At 39.6% G+C, this 19,382-nt stretch overlaps 1 protein-coding gene across 2 annotated transcripts in view; it reads left to right on the top strand.

Moving 5' to 3' along the window:
• The first annotated feature begins 287 nt into the window (after positions 1-287).
• Positions 288-19,382, top strand: part of LOC111269710 (uncharacterized) — a 50,543-nt gene continuing 31,448 nt past the window's right edge. For both annotated transcript variants that reach the window (XR_015314675.1, XM_022849514.1), the window contains exon 1: positions 288-1,025. Coding sequence is in view for 1 of the 2 variants with exons in the window: in XM_022849514.1 (XP_022705249.1) it covers positions 606-1,025 (420 nt within the window). In the remaining variant the exon portion in view is untranslated. The remainder of the gene's footprint in view (positions 1,026-19,382) is intronic.

The following is a 19,382-nucleotide window of genomic DNA, read 5'->3' as shown; positions in this document are numbered from 1 at the left end:
TTATCAATTATTCACGAATCGAGTGTAATCAAACCAATCGTCTCGTTATAAGCAGCACACCATGCCAAGGCCTACCGCTCTGGTCCAACACTGTAAGCCGTGCAGACGACAAAGGGGCTCTGACAGGGGCACCGAACGCACCATCAAATGGTTCTGAGCGGCACCAACTCCCCTAGCCTTCGACACGATTTACCCTCCCTCCGTGTCTCTCTTTCAGTAGCTACGTTCACTACCCCTAGAAGGCCGCCTCGAATTCTTGTGTCATTGTCAGTGGTGTATTCGACGAAAGCGGTGTTCCTCAAGGGGGAGCGTGTAGGGGGAATAGCAGAACGGTCACTCTGGGTGCGTCTGATCGGCGGGTTCCATGTGCCTGTGACTCTATAGGCCGGCGCATGACTGCATCAAACGACTATTTCTGGTGTATATAATCAGTGGTTCATGAAGTTGGAGGTTTTGTCTCTGTGTGTCGTTGTGATATTACTAAGAAAGGTTGCCGACTAGAGGCTGCAGGCCTCGTTCTAACGTGTAAACAAAAAGTGTATTTTTGGGTTGTTTTAGGCAGCCCTATGAAGTATCAATGAAGAACCAATCAGCCAATCGCCCTTATGCCACCACCGAACCATCGGTCGAGCACTGCCTCTTCGACGGCACCGTCGATAAAGACCGCCATAGCTGTAAAGAGCGCGGTCAAATCGTTTGCCTCGACGGCTGCTGCAGCTAAAGCAAACGCCAACTTGTCAAACAGTCACAATAGCTACGCTAACGCTACGACGCACGGCTCGAGCAACAAAGTTGGCCCGAAGAAGGACGCCGCTAATTTAAAGAAAACCGCGGAGGAAAAGATGTCAATGGAGAAATTACCAGCGCCTACAGTCGCCTACGGCATGCCACGCGACATCGTCGAGGAGATGCCTCGTTTGCCTTCATCTACGACATCAATCATGTCCTTAACTAAGGATGCGCCTGGTTCGAGATTTACTGTTAGTAACATCGGTAGACCTGTGCACCGCTCCGAGTATCTGAAGGTGCGTTTGGTTCATACTCACGGCTATTGGTAATCATCTTACTTATTCGGAACGCCACTTATTGTAGAATCACAGTCAGCATTTTCAACAGTCGCCAGGGGATAATATATAATTAACTATTATTCAAAGCTTTGAAAATTAGCTCAATCGTTCAACCACAAACAAATACATTGATCCTTAATTGCGCGTCGGTAAATAAATTACCGTTTCCGGGATTTACCTTGTACCAAAAGAAGGTTCCTCTGGCAACACAGTGTATCTCTTCAGAGCAACAGTTAATTATGGAGGTGATTTTGCTCGAAAATTTACCGGTTGCGTTTGACAAGCACGGCAATTTCCTTACTGCATTATTACTGAACTATTTGGGGCCTCCACTGAATTATTCTAGGTCTTTTTTGTTTTCTCAAGGTAAAACAAGCCAAAAGTATATTGCTTGTATGATGGCTTTGCTGTGTATAAATGAACGTATGGCGTCCAACTTATGGTTTCATTTTATAAGAAAGATTTCTCTACTCTGATATAAAACCGGGTAGGCTACAAGATCTTAATGTTAGAGACGCGTTATAGTCTAGGTTTGAACCTGGGCATAAACATACTTTTTTGTGCTGAGGGCCAATTGTCTAATAGGATGCGATACTGGACATCAAAACTCGAAACATGAAAAGCGTCAAAAGCGGCACTGTAGAAAATGGAGCTAACTATTATAATCCACATAAAATGTAAGTAAATTGTTAGTCATGAAGATTTTTGAAAAACACGTGTTGCATTTGGGAGACGGATTGCACTTGGAACACCATGAGATTTTCAAAAAGCATTGGCCATAAATGAGAATGAACGTATTTCTTAACGCTCACGAGTCCGTGCGCAACGGTATCACTGGATGCTATTTTTCAGGTTGGATAGACAACCACGGGCTGGCTCCCATGCGCTTCCAGGTTCTTGTAATGAAGCCTTAAAAGTCCAATTGGTAAAGCCGTTTCATTGAATAGCGCACACTTATGTCTAGTACGACAATTGCGTGTTAGCAGTGGAATATGAACCATTATATCTGTAGAAGAACAAGGCAAGATTATATATATATATATATATATATATTGATTTAATAGATGAATAAAGATGTTCGAGTAAAAATTATTTTTTTTTTTGTTGATCGAAAAGTTGTGCATTCACATTTTTGCATAAGACTTTCTACAAGCTCCATTAAAAACTAACTACTAATTATTACCAGAGAGCTAAATTACTTAAGTCTAATAAGATTTACTTCAAATTGGATACGTATGATTATTAAGATACATATTGAAATTAATAAAACGCCTTTATATAAATAAAATATATAAAACGCCAGAGTCCTATTAAGACGTACGGCAAGCCGTTATTCCCTTTTATTCGGTATCGTCCAGACGCCAAGTTGATAAACGAAATGCAGTTGCTGCTAAATGGCAGTTGTTAAATATTATCGTAAATAAAATTTAGTCTTCTGCTAAAATTTCTTGGCATGGCTACCTAGGTATATTACATTAGGTGGTCCAAATAGTGACCCTTGACCTACACTGACCCTTAATACCGGGTCCTAGAGATACAGGACATTTTCACAACTTATTCCATGTATGCATCTGCAGCATAGGACCAACAGAACCTTAAGAACTTCTAAATAGGTGAAGTACCACTCTAAGCTGTAGAAAACGCCACTTCATTATCGTGAATTTCGGAGGCATGCTATAATCACTAATTACTGCTCCGACTATTATATACGGTATCATCAGCGGCAATAACAATTTCTACAATAATGTTTAGATGTTTATTTTATCAAGAAAGAAAAGAAAGACGAGTTCTTCCTTCATGACCATGTCCTCATTTATACAGGGAAAAAAAAAAGATTTTTTTGCACAATAACTCATTTTTTAATGTAATATATGTCGTTTTACAGCAGCTTTCGTAGTTTAGATCGTGTATCACCGTCCTATGGTTCGATCAAAATAAACATTCCTTTTGCACCCTCTAAAGGTACACTCTGGATAAAGACGCACTCTGGATAATCAATCATACACGAGGCTGCTATAAGCGCTTACTTCATGAAAAGGCCTACGCGTAACGAGCAAAAAAAGTAATCTATCCATAAAATGAGCGTATGCGGAACCGAACATGCAACTAATGTCTGAATTATTATATATTCTATACAAAACTATAAGTTTTCTAAAGGTCAAGGTCGCCTATACAAACAAATTGTACGCCTCTGTACGCGCTTTGGGTACTTGCGCTGATGCTGTATACATTTCGGTTATTTACTTCTTTTTGCCCATTGTATACTTGTTTAAGACAGACGACTTGAGATGGTGCTTGCTGTTCATAATAATAATAATAATAATAATAGCTATTATCATTATTAAACTTTTCAGTATAATAAGCATTATAGAAGTGTTTGACTGCGCTTAAACGAATTGGCTGGTATTTAAAAAGTACGCTATTATACCATTATGTTGTGATACTCCTGGTAATAATTGTTTCTTACTTAAAGTACTGACCGACCTGCTTATCATCACTCGCCAGGCGTCATACATAGAGCTGTTTAACATAAAATTCTTCACTAATTGGTCTCATGATCTTCGTTGTATTCAGAGTGAGCAGATATCTATTACTAAGATCAGTGTATCTTCTCTGTATCCTCGTATTGGATTAGCAGAGGTTATGTGATCAACGTAAGACCAGAACAAGTTGCATGAAACTTTAACTCCTATACTACGAACTTGTAGCCAGGTTACGATGATATATAGTTACATCGGCCTTTTTACGCCATCTGCTCAAACGCCAAAGCCACCTCTACCCCTAAAAAGTGTCCTTCGAAATACTGCATTAGCAGTTTGGCATATCTTGCCACGTTAGTTTAATTGATGAGGCAGCTGAAGATGCCAACTATCACAGGCTACTGCTGAATGCCGGGCTGTTCCCAACTTTAAATAGGCACCTTTGCCAAACGAATAGAGGTCAAACAGTAGCACGTTGTAGAGGCACTAAAGTACTGATCTAACGGCAATTAAAAGGTAAGTGTGCAACTTAAAACACTGTCTTTCCTGGAAGGGAATCAAGTCAAGAAAGGCTGATTCTTGTCCTAATCTTACCTCCATCTGTAAACATCAAGAACATGCCGTCTTGCTTGTTAGAAGGCTGAGAATTTACCTATGACCTCAGCCTTGTTCGCAACTTCATCTTTTGCTGTGACGAAGCCTCTCACGAACCTCTTTTTTTCTCACAGAGTTAGCGAGTCGGCCAAATCTGAAACAGGAAGCGATATAACTGACGATTCTATTGTCGCTTCTGCATCTAAACCTCCTTCTGTATAGGTCCGACTTAGTCTCACATACGTGCTGTCTCTGAAGTCATTTTGCTTGGAGATAATTTTGGCTTTCTTTTGTCGGGTAAGTTCGCAATGTGTACGAAACCCTTCATGAGTCTGAGGTTTACATTTTCTCTGAAGAATCAACAAACGATAAAAAGAAAGATGGCGCATAGTACTTCACATTGGAGTTCACACTTTGCAATGTTAGCTTGCTCGTTTCGGGCTTTGGCAGGGAACTGGGAAGTGAGCCCAGTCAAATTGTGGGTGCTCTCCTGGATCATCCTCGAATATCTCTTTTCAGATCAGAGCTGGTTTCATGGCTAAAAGTCACCCGTCGCTAAGAATCAGCTATGGTTAAAACTTGTGAAGTTTGACTTGAGATTTATAAGGCTACCTTTGGGTAAGCAGTTGTCAAAGAAGGACGTAGAAGCGTGTTGCTTTTGCCATAAGTGTTGGGGAATCATCTGCATACTAATAGGTGCTTTTAATGGTTTTACTTATTCTGGATCAAGTCAATTGACGTTTACGCCTTATCCCTAGTATATGAACTGCAACCACACTTACCCACCCTTCTAGATTTATATCAATCACCTTGATATTATTCACTGAAGGATGCTTATAATGGGCTAGAATTGAAACATCAACAATGGGCTCAACAGCTACACGCAATCACGCAAACGGCATTATTGGATCACAGGACAACAGGGTGAGCTCTTCTAGGCTCTAGCACTTAGTTTCGGAAAAAAAAACTGGTGGTTGCTGTCTTATCATTTCGTATAGCATATTTTGACTAATATTATTGAACATCCTTCGGAAGTGCGGACAAAATAAATCTGTGAGTCATCGTCAGGTTCTTCGTAAAGGCTTTTGTTGCATAGACACATGGTTTGGCTCGTTTTAAAGCGCCACTCCAAGCAAAGTAGGTATAAGGAAGACTAAAGGTCTGGGTTCCGTCTTGTCCTTCTACCCCAATGTTTGTAGATAACCAGAGCTAGCAGATCGTCAGGCCATAAACACAGCAGCATTTGCAACTCCCGCTGATAGAACATTATGGTGTGAGTTAAATCTTTGCAAATCACGATGACGTTCCGCAAACGTCGCGCCGACAATGGACGGCACTTCTCGTTTGCGTGGGAAACACTAGCGTAAATGATCAAGAAATTCGTGGATATCGTGAAGTCGCGAACGGCTCGAACCGAACAAACAAATCACAATATCGTGTGTATAAATAATAAAAATAATAGTGTGTAAATAAATAATAGTAAAGAATAGTGTGAATGTAAGGAAGTTCTTTTCAGTGACTCGACCTATTGTTGAGCACCCTGTGATTCATTTCGTTATATTTTACAGTTATATCTATAGGGTAGAGTTATTATAGATTTAGGACTATCGTCAGTAGCGTCTTTTGTTTGCTAATTAGACGTCACAACATTAGAATAGCGATCTGTTCAATCATCTTTTATTTATAAAGTTAATTTTTAACTGAAGAAAAAAAACTCAAGGGTGAGTGTCCAGGAATGAATTCACTCAAAAAAAAGACCACGCTGCACTGCGGCTTGTAAGGCGAAAATGTTATTTGGATTTTATTTTTTTTTTTGAAATTTTTGAAAATTGAATATTTGAAAATGATAACGTGACACACAGCAACAGTCTCTGACGGCATACCTAGGTCGATCTAGGCGGCCAATGCGCATCGCATTGCCATAGTAGCCACGAGCCTCCGACCATCGCGGCTTCAATTCCAACTTCGGTAATTGCTTACCATAATGCTTTATCGGTTTGTTGGAGAAAGCCTAGATAAGTCCAGTAAGACCCAGGCCGGTTAGACCTATTTGTAGGAGCAACACTCGGATGCTATTCTGAAGAGATTGTTCTGAGGATTTGTTCACGCAGTAGCGATAGCTATAAACGTTAAAAATTAACTAAAGAAAGACATTAATTAATAAGACAGTACGTGACGAACCCTGTCGTGACATGTTACGACATATTTCTGTGAATCAAAATTAGGATATCGAAAGCAAAGAGTCTTCGGTTTCAGCAAGACAAAGACAACTTGCCGCACCGCGTGGGAAACTATCAGTTTGTTTGAAAACATGTTGCCATATGTCCTTCTTCAGCGGTGAGGTCGAACGGTGGCTCCAGTCCTATGGCTTATGTTGAGGACGGGACTCAGTGCATCCGCACTTTAAAGCAGGAGAAAATAATCGAACTTGAATAAAGATTATTGTTTGCTATTGAGACTCGATGAGGTGCTATAAGATTATAATCACATTGCTTCTGCGCAGGACCAGTTAGCTCCGACCTACTCCGAATGCCTGTGTACATTGAATACATAATTGCTAAATCATTATATTTGCAAACGAACCTCAGTCCTGCTCTTACGCAGGTCACATATCTATGCAAGTCGGTCTTTCCTAAAACCATCAACGGATTCACATTTATAAAAGAAGCTTGTGTAGGTGCCGCCTGCCACACCATGACATTATCGCGTTATAAAATTACTATGAGCCGCTTGATGCCTTAATCCAGTAGTCCTGGTGATGTTACTTCAACCAAATCTCTACTACCCTACAAACCCTGTTGTCTCCGTGATCTAGATATGCCGGCGTTTCTAACAATTAGGTTCACAGTCATCGAACGAAGGCTCACAAAGAATAGTCAATCACAGTAGCAGAGACGTATGTAGGTACGTTACGTAAGTATTTGTAGGAGGAAAGTTGGGCTTATCGTACTACTAATCGACTATGTATTGAAGAACTGGCACATTTCTGGTACACCCTTGACGCCGTTCAACCCAGGCATAACGAGTTAAAAGCTGAAGCTTAAAAGTGATGTGCTTTCAATATAGCTATTGGTTTCTGCGAGATTTATAAACGGGCGGCGCTGCGATCATGACAATGAAGTTATTGTATCAATACGTAGCAACTCCCTCTGTTGCTAGCAGACAACCAAAGTTGCTACTTCCGATTGTTGCCTGCAAATCAGAGTTTGTAGGTTGATATAGGCACTTATAAAAAAGTGAAGGTTACACGAGAGGAGCTTGGGAACGTCCTTGATTTATTCTTATGTGCTTGAACAAACAATCAACAATAGTTGTCGAAAACAAAAATACACACGACTAATTATTGTATTTATACAGAACGACTACGTTACATAGAACTAGACATCTGATTCCTATAGAAAATGCAGATACCGGAGTCGCCAATAATCCCATTAATCTATACTACAGACATTGACCGAATCTATTTTAATCTATCTAAAATATTGTTCAATAAAAATGACTGGTGTTTATCAAGATTATCATTGTTCTAGTGATGAAAGTTCCCGCTTTGATTCAACCCGTAACAAGCACTATTCTATGCGAGACTCGTATGTAAATGCATATGGCTAGAGTTTTTTTTTTTTTTTTTTATAAAAAGAAACCACCTTACATATGTTGTTCACTATACGTAAAGGAGAAACCATAATTCAAACTATTTATCGTTATAACTCATCGTATTTACGTATCGATAACGCCGAAAAAGAAATCTAGTGACAATCCAAAGAATCGAATTATTTAGTTCTGATCATAATTATCGTTTATCAAGACTTCTTTTGAAAAAACACCAATCTTTTTTTTTTTTGTATCAAAAAATAGATGAAAGTAATGAGGTTATTAGCTAGTCTTCGACCTAACGGAGAGTAATATGTATGAGTGTGTAGAAATATTCTAGATACCTCAAATGTAAATTTATTATGTTTTACACTTATACCTGAATCAGATGTAATGTTTCATTTGTTCAATAAGAGCAATTTTTGTCGGCAAGCTGTCGCTTTTCGAACTACGGCAAAAAAAAATAGATGGCTAATGATTTTCATTACACCATAGCGCCTATATATTATAATTGTGCTATTACGCTGCAATTACATGTGTTCGTTAAATACGAGGGAAGAGTAAACAATTTAATCAGATGTGTAAACGTTGCCGCAAGCGACATATTGCATCGATCCGGCTACGGTTCCGACTCTTCCCACTTAAATCATCTCCGGTAAACGTGCATTGCAACTATCGAAGCTAGCACCCTCATCCGTTAGCTTTATACGACCCTCGAGTGTAAGGATACTACTCCATTGTACTTGTTCACCGTTATTCTATGCGACTATCGGGACGTCATAAACAGCAGATTCAAGATATGTTTTGAAGACTAAAACCGTTAGTCTATTGAGTTTTTGCAAGACATGTTCTCATAAAAAGATCGTCATATTGCTTGGGTGCCTCGAACGCTCTAATATATACTTTATATATATATATATATATGACAACAAAATAGGAACTTGGAGAACTAAGCTTCTGGTTGACACAATCCAGCAGTGACTGTTTTAGGTCCTACCAACGAAACATACTACACGATCCGTGTGAACAAAACGTAGATATAAAGTAAGACGCATTAATGCCGACACCAACGCGATTTGTTCATTCTACATTTCGTCCTTATATAGCAATAGTGACGGATATACCTACGACTTAATATATTATTAGTACATGTCATAACACTTGATCACATTAACCACGTATATATCCCAACCCAAACTCCAGGCCTGCAACGCCTGTCTGAGAGCAGGTCAGGGTTTGCCGTAGCTTGTCAAGGTTGTTTGACCATCCACAGCATTTTCGTACAATCCCTGGCCCCCATTCTATTTGCTTAAACCAAACCTCTTTTATCGGTCTTGCGTCTACGTGGCACTGCACCTTCTCCAACAGATCGCTTCTCTAAATGCAGATTTTTTTAAATGGGAACAGACGTTTGAGCACGCGCGTACTTGTTCAGGGACCGTCACATCATGCAACTACCATCTTGACTGGAGGATAAACATCGGGACCGATGCAAAAGTGCTTTAGCTAGTACCTGCTGTACGGTTTTCTGGATGCCGCAAAATTGGCCTCTCTTCCCTGAGAAACAGGTAATGGTTGTACCTTCAACCTGGGCTCGTGCAATCCGCAGTAGTACAGTGTTCCCTTAAGCCTGGCGTAAACAGGATCTCGCTGAGCTCTCATTCAATCTTGTCCAGACAAGGGCACTGGTATTCTCACCTTCGAAGCGACGCTGCAAACTACAGCAAATATAGAAGCTCTATATATAATGCACATTGGCTGATCCTGGCGACAGTTTGTATGTCTCGCCACATTTGGTAGACGAGGTAGAAACTTCGCAAAAGCCGTCAATTTAGATGGCGATGCTAAAAGCAGTTAGTTTACGGAATGCGGCATAATCCTTCGATTGCTTCTAAGAACGTCTTGAGTTCGAGGCGTTTTTGACGTGCTCTGACAGAAGCCGTTTCTTCTAGGTGAACGTGTAGAGGTTTCCACTATCCTTTCGGAATAGCGCATAATATTCTCCCGCGTGAGATGGTATTTCTTTGAGGTGAACGATCCTTGAATACATCCCTTGGTGCCCACAGCGTATTTGAATTGGTACTAAGTTTAATTTGGTAAAACTCCACGAGCAATCTCAAATGAACGCTTATGCGATCAATTTCCCGAGCGTCACGTAATAAAGAAATAATAGCTTCGACAAATTCTTCCACACTTTGCATCTTTGGTTCCCACACTTCGGTTACAGGTTTGCAACATGCTAGGATAGAGCTCGTTACTGACTCTTTTATTCATGTTTCTTTAATTTTTTTTAACGTTTATAGCTATCGCTACTGCGTGAACAAATCCTCAGAACAATCTCTTCAGAATAGCATCCGAGTGTTGCTCCTACAAATAGGTCTAACCGGCCTGGGTCTTACTGGACTTGTCTGGGCTTTCTCCAATAAACCGATGCAGCATTATGATAAGCAACTGCTAAAGTTGGAATTCAACTATGGCAATGCACCGAAAACGATGCGCATTAGCGACCCAAATCGACCTAGGTATGCCGTCACGGACTGTTGCTGTGTGTTACGTTATCATAAAACCCAAACAACATTTTCGCCCCCACAAGCCGCACTGAACCGTGGTCTTTTTTTTTTTTGAGCGAATTCGTCACCCCTGGGTTTTTCCTTCACAAGACTATACGGTTAAAAGTGAACCTTATAAATGGTTCACACCATACAAGAAATAGATGTAACTGAACAGATCGCTATTCTAGTGCTGTGACGTCTGGTTAGCGAACAACAGACGCTACTGACGATGGTCTTGGATCTACAATTGTTGAGTTAACATGTTCCCTATAGGTATAACTTTCGTTTTAAATGGGTCACAGGGTGCTCAACGATAGGTGGAGTCATTGAGCAGGGCATTGCCGCATTCACAGTACTCTTTGTTGTAGCGATACTGTGATTCGTTCGAGCCTTTGGCGACCTTACGATATCTACGAATACGTCAGTCCCTTCGCGTCCCCTAATCAATAAAAATCGTTCGAGCGTTTTCTTCATCAATGAAGGGTATTTCCGCGTCCTGGGCGATACCGTAATCAAATCTCTATCTTAATATCAAGTTCCTACAAGAAACAGATACTGTTGTAATATTTAGCGTTCAATTCTCGCAAATCGTAAACGCTGCCTCGTTTATCGCCCGACAGTCTAACTCTTTGCAGAAACAAAGGGAAAAAGGGGCAAAATCGGCCGACGACAATTCGTTCTGCAATATTATAGAGACTCATAGATTTAGATTTCGATACATATACAGTGACAAACCGTCTCGTATGAATTTGTTGGGAGGGCTAAACACGCTTGGCTCATTGTTTTCATTACTGTACACTATGAAAAGTGAAATAAATTAAAATTCTCCCAAGTATAGACCCAGCGAACGTGGGCATAGTCTACTTTTGACAGACATCGACATACGACGCAAACGCTCAGACGCCCTGTGCTCTCACTTCTACACGATTAATCACACATCTGATAGGGATCGTTCTACAACAGTCTTTGATACATGCAGATTAGCTGAATAGATTCAATTACCAAACAGTCTGTCTTATACTGACGTGTGTCAGAGCTAACTATGACAGATGATATTCAAATAACGCCTAACAAACATCCTTTGGCCGAGATTTACGATACGATACGATATATACTCAATGATCTCACCGAAAACGATAAGATCTTACTCGCTGTTAATCTCAGTCACTCTACGGAGCTGTGATTGACAATTTTTATGTGACGACACCCTAAGGCGCAGGTGAGAGACAATGACGTGCATCCCAACTCACTGTTGCAGCATTATAAACTTCGAACCCCTTCAGCGACACTGTTGATTTAGATGATAAGTTTGTCATGCGTAAATTTAGAGACGGTAAAATCAATGAATAAATAAAGTAAAATACACGTACCAGAAAAAAAAAATACGCTGTGTGCCGTGATATAGAAATGACGGCCATCGGCGTTATGTAGCGAGATGTATTAGGTAAGCTAGCTATTCTAAACCAAGGAATTATAGTATTAATGCTAGTAACTACTAGAAGAAATCAGCATCTTCCTTATAAGACAGGAAGTCTATTATTATAAGTTTAGCTAAGCTTATCTATCTTGAACACAATTTTTCTTGGAATTAGTCATTACTCTTTGCGCACGACAAGGGAGCCCAGGATTTTTTTCAGTATTTCCATTTTGTTGTAGAAAATATTTGCTTTTGTCCACAAAGTCACACACAATTAGCTAGCATAAATGTTTATATTACTATTATAAGGTAACACTGTGGATAGAATACTCAAGTATATCGTACGTTAGAAAATAAACGATAACTGAAGTATTTGAAGGCAGAGTACATTCGTAGGATGCCTGTATCTAATGTTAATCGGATGACTTAGTCTCGAGAAAGGCGCCAGGCCAATACGTGTGCTATGACAAGAAAGTCGAGAAAGCATCGCGTCGATAATCTTAATCCTGTATCAACGGGTTCAAAGAACGGTTGGCGAGCAGTGATTTTCCTTTCTTCAGCATACTGCAATTGTCCTGAATGTACACTAGGCGCTGCTGGTACCTAAGTCGTTCGACCGCTTTTGGGTTGGTAATGCCTTATATGTTTGGCGGTCTTTTCGAAGCCCTTACAGCCTGTGGAGTATATCGTTTGCGAAGTATGTTTGGGAGCAGAGTCGTGCAATAAGCGGGCTCTTAGAAAAAGAAATAGCCATTTGCGTCGGATGAGTCGGTTGTCGGAATATTTTTTCTAAACTAAACTAAATCAAATAATAGTTATGAGTTTTTTTTTTTTTTTTTTTTTTCTCTCTCTTTAAAGCCAGCGCCCTGACCTTCGTTGCGATCCGATGAAATGATTGGGAACATCTACTTTAACTGAATGCTGCACGTAATTTTAGTGGTCACTCTTTACATAGGAAAAAAATCTAAAGCACTAAGAAATGGATAACGATACAGTTGAGATTCTACAGTGTATGAACCAGTTATGGATAGGAAGAACGTTTGTGGCAGGCGTAAAAGCTAAATAGTTGTCAAAAAAAAAAGTGCTGGTCTTCGCAATATGGTTTTTATAAATTTTGGGAACGACGTACCCAACTAGGAATACGTGTGGTGGATAGGATGATCCATTTTTAAATTATAGGCAGTCAAAGACTTGTCTAGCATATTTGTTAGCTAATGGAGGAGACAGCGGCCAGTTCGCGTACACCGACTATAACGATACCGGCCAAATTAAAATAATAGAATAGAGAAGTTGCCAGTGTATTCCCAGCGTTACGCCGTAAGGTAGTCACTTCAGATATCGGAGGATTCCGTATTAAAAAAAAATAACAATAAATAAAAAAAAAATAAAAACAAGAAAAAAAATATATCTGCTCCATATTTAAATTTCCCAATAGGCCTCATGCATGAATTACAGGAATTGGCACAATTCAATAGTGCGTCATGAAATCATGACTGTAATTAGGGACCGCAATGTTCAATGATGACTTCGGTCCCCGTATCGTTGAGTATTTTGCATATAATCCAATGGAATAACAACTATTACTGTCCGCAGCAGTTAAATGCGGACACATAAATTAGCATTAGCTGACTAAGGTCATTATCCAAATATAAGAATAATGTAGTTGCAAGGACACTGGAGCCTATGACACAAAAGCTTTCGTTTTCCTTTCACATACTAATACACCGCTGTTCAGTGTTCGTATCGGACCAAATTTAGATCAGGCAAACGATGCAAAACGCGTTGTAAATAGCGCTAGGCCACTCTGGATTTAACTGCAAGAACTCAGCTACGCGAACAGAACAGAACATAAGCAGCAAGCATCATTTTAGGAAGCGGCTTGTGCTTGCTGAATAGATAACTTCAGTAGATCTGAACTACGGATATGGGCGGTCCGCTAGGATTCTGCCGCATTTATAAGCTGGTCATTTACATAGATACCCGATTCCCGTCAGCATTGGCAACACGACAGAGTGGCCCGATAGCGTAACAAAATATAGAAACCGAACTAACTTTTTTTACAATTTAAAAACAGTTAAGCTTGCTATCTGTTTCGATATCGATGAACCGCGTTTTGGTCAATTGTTTCGGGTTAATCATTGTTATGCTAGAAATACAAAGCTGCAAATATGCAAACAGTTGAGTCTGCCAGCCCCATTCTAGTTTCCTTACTCCGCATTAAGAAAACGTTTTAACGCCAGTTTTAACCTGACAAAATAAATTTTCTCATCAAATAAGGGATAATTAGAATACAGAAATACGTTACGAAAAAAAAAACAAAAAAAAACAAACAAAAAGCAAATACTTAACTGCTGAAAGTTACAGCTACGCTCAAACGAAGTACCAAAGGTTACAACTTTACAATAGTACCCTCCTCGTGTGGGTTCGCGGCCTAAATAAATCTAACACGCTTATATCATAGGCAAACATTAAGTAAACACCTTGGTGATCGTCAGTGTTCTCAGTGCTCGCTCCCTATCCGCTTCACGTACTTTTGCTGTCTGCTTACTTCCGTATCTACCGTTCAAAGGTGTTTTTGTTTCTATCTAGGTCTGTTATTACTTAAGCGTAGAGCGAACTGAATTTTACGTCTAGTTTACACTCCAAAGCTGGAAGTTTCGAATGAAAAAAGCCTATTCATAGTATCCATTTTGTTTTTCGTCTGCTAAGCTCAAACGCTGCTGGGGCAGACTCCAAGGAACAGTTATGCCATATACGATGAGGGCACTCTAACTGAGGAAGCTGTTCGAAGGGGTTGGCTAAGCTCATATATGTAGCCTTAAACTTGGAGGATATACCTCACTTCGGCCGACAATACAACAACAAAGTCAGAATGCATCTCGGATGGCAAGCAGTTTGTCAGCTAGCCGAAAAAAATAAACTGAGAATAGCAGATTACCGTACGGCTTCTTAAGTTTGTGGCATTTTAGCGCAAAATTCGGGAGTTTGGGTGTATTATAAATTGCGTGAAGCGCGAAACGCAGATTCTCAACATTTCGCGTGGCATTGAGCAATGGGCAGTCATCTCGAAAGAAAATTCTAACGGACGATGGGAAGCGAGGCATCCATGTCGATACGATTGGTGGCTTCGGGGGATATGCCTAAGCCGTGAGCTAAGTCAAACCTTGCTGCGTTTAATAGGACTAGCGGAATCTTATGCACCAAGAAATGCTCGCAAAGAGAACAGTCAAAAGGGCCGCTTGTACACGGTCCGGTACCATTGACTGAATGAAGTTATTCAGTAGAAACAGCTTGATAGTCGGAGAAGAATCATCTTGCTCCATGGCTCAAGCAGACCACACACGGCAAAGGCTATAAAAGCCCTTTGCAAGCGCATGATTTTTTCTGCACCCATCATGTTCTTTAGAGCTAGGGACTACCTCTTACTACTCTGAAAAAAAAAGTGATAAGCGTACATTTGACAACGAAGAAGATCTCGGAACTTGGCTGGACTAATCCCTCAATACCAGGCCGGACGACAATGATCAAATAAATTAATTGAGGAGAGATGGAAACGAGGCCGGAGAATGATAGCTGAACACATACAGATTAGTTAGCTGCTAGAATTGAAATTAAGTAGTACCCTTTTCATTCAATAAATGCTTATTACTTCTATTCCGACTTAATAATCTACTATGTATCATCACATAGTAAACATCTACATTTTTTATATACCAGCACTAATAGCATTCGATATGAAAATACCTAAGTAGATAGGAGCAATAACATGAAATGTTTTTTTTTTTTTTCGTTATTTGGGAACTAAATTTCAGTGATATATGGAAAATATATTCTCCCATACTTTTTACCTTGTGCAATACGCCACATGGAACCTGGCAGGGTAGAAGTGTATAGATGTTAATTGTCGGTGCCTGCGTATTAAACTCACGGATACCTGGAATAGATATCTCGTCTTGCGCTGGGAGCCATTTATTGACTACGGTATTACTTATTTACTTGGCGATGCTATGTATATCTTGTACGCATGTATGAATGTATACTTTGTCTGAGAATTTTCGGCAGCTCAAGTTGTTCCCCTATTCATAAGTGTGATGGGCTATGTGGATACTAGTTCTACATAAGATCCTTAAAGAAAATGTGAGGCTTGGAAAGTTACCTGAAAACTCAAATGCGGTATCATAAATATATAGATTAGCTAGCATAGTAAAAATGTTTGTAGGCAAAATCGGTGTCCGCTTGATTCGACTGTACAGCGAAAGTTATAAATGAACCTTTAGTTGTTTTTTTTAGCTATGCTGCGTTCATTATGCAGGGATAACAAAAAATAACAATGAGTGGCCTGAAAGAGGACGAACGACAAGCGATGCGCTCCTTTTCGAAAGCAGGTCATGTGTCTCGCATCGATGAAGCTGGCAAACCGAAGGGAAGGGAAGCTGCTGTCACAGAGTTGACTTTACTCAGCGGTGGCAGACCGAAGAGGCCTATCTCCCATGCACGCTTAAATATTTAGTGTCCTTTATGTCTACCCAGCACTTTTCATTGCGCTATACATTATTGATTTCATGAGACTCTTCCCTAGATGGCCATTAAAAATTGACATACAACTGATCTTGTTTGTCTAGCTAGTCTATTTTGATCATAATTTTTCGTTCGTATTACGCCCTTACTTCGCCCATGGGCAAGTCAGATATCATATACGATTTAAAAGCTTACTTTACATTTTTTCTGTCATCTCTTTATTCAGGTAATGTTTTTTTTTTTTTTTTTTTTTTACTTTGGAGTCTAAGGATACGTGCAATGGCTAAAAATTGGGTTCATCTACCCCTGCTAATGTTATAATTTGCCAAAGAAACATAGGAAACTTGCTCCATATAAGTTGTCGCTTCTAGTTGCGCTGGGCACGGGTATCACCGTGTTGGCATCCGGCAATACCCAATAATAGCTGGGGCGATAACTATGCAAATATCATCAGCCAATTTTGTCAGATCTCTGAGGTTCTGAAAAACAAAGCTATTCCACTAATCAGGCAAGCACTAGTGGTGTAGACGATATACACGAAAGATGACGAGTACGATTTAAGGAATTATCAGATTGTTAAGGAAGACGGACAATTGCTACTGATAGCAATTGGCTGAGCACGTGCGGAAGACGCGTGATAGCGACGACACTGAAACCTTTCGATTCTCGTAGCTGGATCAAAAGCGTCCCAAGAGTAAAAAGCTGTGAGACAATCTCAGCCAAGAATCAGTCAAAAGTGGAGAAGCTAAAAGATATCTGGTAATAATTATTCTTCTTCTTATGACTTCTACATTTCTATAAAATAAGTTGATATATAGAACGTATACTAAAGCTGGGGTGAATTGCATGATCAATATCATGGTATACCGTCCATACACATTGCGTAACGAACAGTTCAGTCAGCTTGATAGATGTTGTATAACTGAGTGTGTGTCTGTGTTAGCAAAATGTAGGTAACTTGTCTTTACTCCAAACTTAAGTGGAAACAAACCACTCTTAGGGAAACGAATATAATAAAATTAACTAGATAATAGTTATCACTTAGTCCTAAATAATCTACGTTGATAAATACGGAAGAAAACAATTGGACTTCTTGAAGGGTAATAGACTTGAGCAGACTAGTATTGTCATTTAAACTAACATGTTCCAGACACAAGATCAGGACGTGCGATATTGTATTTTTGCTTCCACGGTTGTCATTTACGTCTTTCCGGAAATACTACGTCATTCTCTTGGATAAGCGTTACAGATATGTCATCGTATGCAGTATCTAGATCCGGAACGATGTCTAAATGAACAAGCGACATTTACATGGCTACCCTACATTGTACCTATCCCAATTGTCCTAACAAGCGTATTTTTCAAATCTATAACACATTGTTGGCTCTAAATTATGGAAGATACAGCAGGTTGAAGTTAGCTAATGAGCAGTGTGTGGTAGCGTGTGCATTGTTGATAATAAGTTTAAATCTGAGAGAAATAAAAAACGGAACATCTGTGTAACGATAAAAAGTTAATTTTTCAACCATTACCATTTCGCAGACAATTCCAACTTAAGCAGCGTAAGACGTGTGCGTTTGTACCAGGTCCAGCTGAATTTAATCATACGCGGATTGGTGCAAGTACTCCATGGCATATAGGTCGTGAATATGGGATCCTCATTTTGCAAGTATTTGAATCAGTCCGTTGTTGGATTGTTTAATTTCTGACTAAGTTATCGTTCAGCTGACCTAGATTCGTTCTTTCTTACCACAACCAAACTGTATGTTGTAGTTAGTTGATCTATAGGACAAGAACTCGAATTAACCGTCCAGTAAAGTTTTGGCAAGCTACTGATAATCATTATGCCTATAAGATCTTCTTCTTCGAACATCTATAGTGAAACTGTACACAATCCCGGTGTCTTAATAATGTCGGTAAAACTCCGGTTTTCAAGGGTATTATTAACAGCTATTCAACTACGCTAAGATCTACATTCTATGTATTTAGATTTATATGATGAGTTTAGAACTTTTCATGGGTTTGGGCGTTCCTATACAGTGCGTCCAATCTGCGATTATATTCTATACCCATAACATTTGAAAGTACCTGCAGGGCCGCAGAAGCCGATCACTGCTCTCATAAGAGGCAATAGGACAACAGCGAATCATATATTAAACCTGGACTAGGTCGAGCTTTTGGTCGGACACAACGTTCTCGGCGAGACAGTTGAAATACTAATACGCCCACCTCTCACATGATCTGTCCTCACTATGCTATGAGTTACTCACTATATTTAAACATGATGATTCATCATAGGCCGTAGCGCGACAATACAGTTAATATGATTTTGCAATCTGACTACGACTAGACGCCGTGTCGATGGGTATTAAAATGCGTTATCGGAAGAAACAATTCAAAGATGGATCTGCAAAAAATTTCAGATTAAAAAAAAATCCAATAGGAAAAATGTTTTTTGTAGTGGGAAACCAATTATGGAAAAAGTCGGTGAAATTATTGCGAAAGTTGAGCAGGCGGTGAGCCAACGCGGAAGTAGTCACCATATCGTTAGAGAATTACCGAGCAAATAGTTTTGAGCCAGTCGAGGAAGATAATTTAAAGAAATCTTGATGCAAAAAAAAATGTACTCCGAAAGAAGCACAACTAAATCGAGCTATCTATTATAAAACGACTGATCACGAGCGATGAAAAAAAGTATCATATACGACATGTAAATTAATACAATCTGTGGCAAAGTTCTAGCTGAAGCCAGAGATTCACTGTGTTTCATGGGATTGGAAAGGAACAATGCATGATGAGATGTTAGTGCCTGAGAGAAAATTGTGTTGGATATCTATTTTCAACAACTAATAGGATTACAAGCCGTCGCGAGAGTTTTGACGCATGCGGATTTACCGTTAGACTACCTGTTTTGTACCTATTTAGTTTTGTCGAAAATGTCTGCTTTATTTTTGGTTAACATCGCTCAATACTTTTTCGACAACGCTAAAAGCAAAGGACGACACGATTAGTATTATCTTTTTTATTAACTTAATAGGTATTATTATATAGTATAGATGGGTCAGTAATTCGTAGTCAATCCAAACAATCGCGAAACAATTGTTTTGCTTCTGCTTTTAAGTTTTGTGAACTGATCAAGTTTTGACGATAAATGAAAACAGCT

Source organism: Varroa jacobsoni, unplaced genomic scaffold (genome assembly GCF_002532875.2).
Source record: "Varroa jacobsoni isolate VJ856 unplaced genomic scaffold, vjacob_1.0 scaffold_1407, whole genome shotgun sequence".
Classification (NCBI taxonomy): Eukaryota; Metazoa; Arthropoda; class Arachnida; order Mesostigmata; family Varroidae; genus Varroa; species Varroa jacobsoni.
Note: the sequence above shows the minus strand (reverse complement) of the source record. Positions and strands in the feature narration are given on the sequence as shown.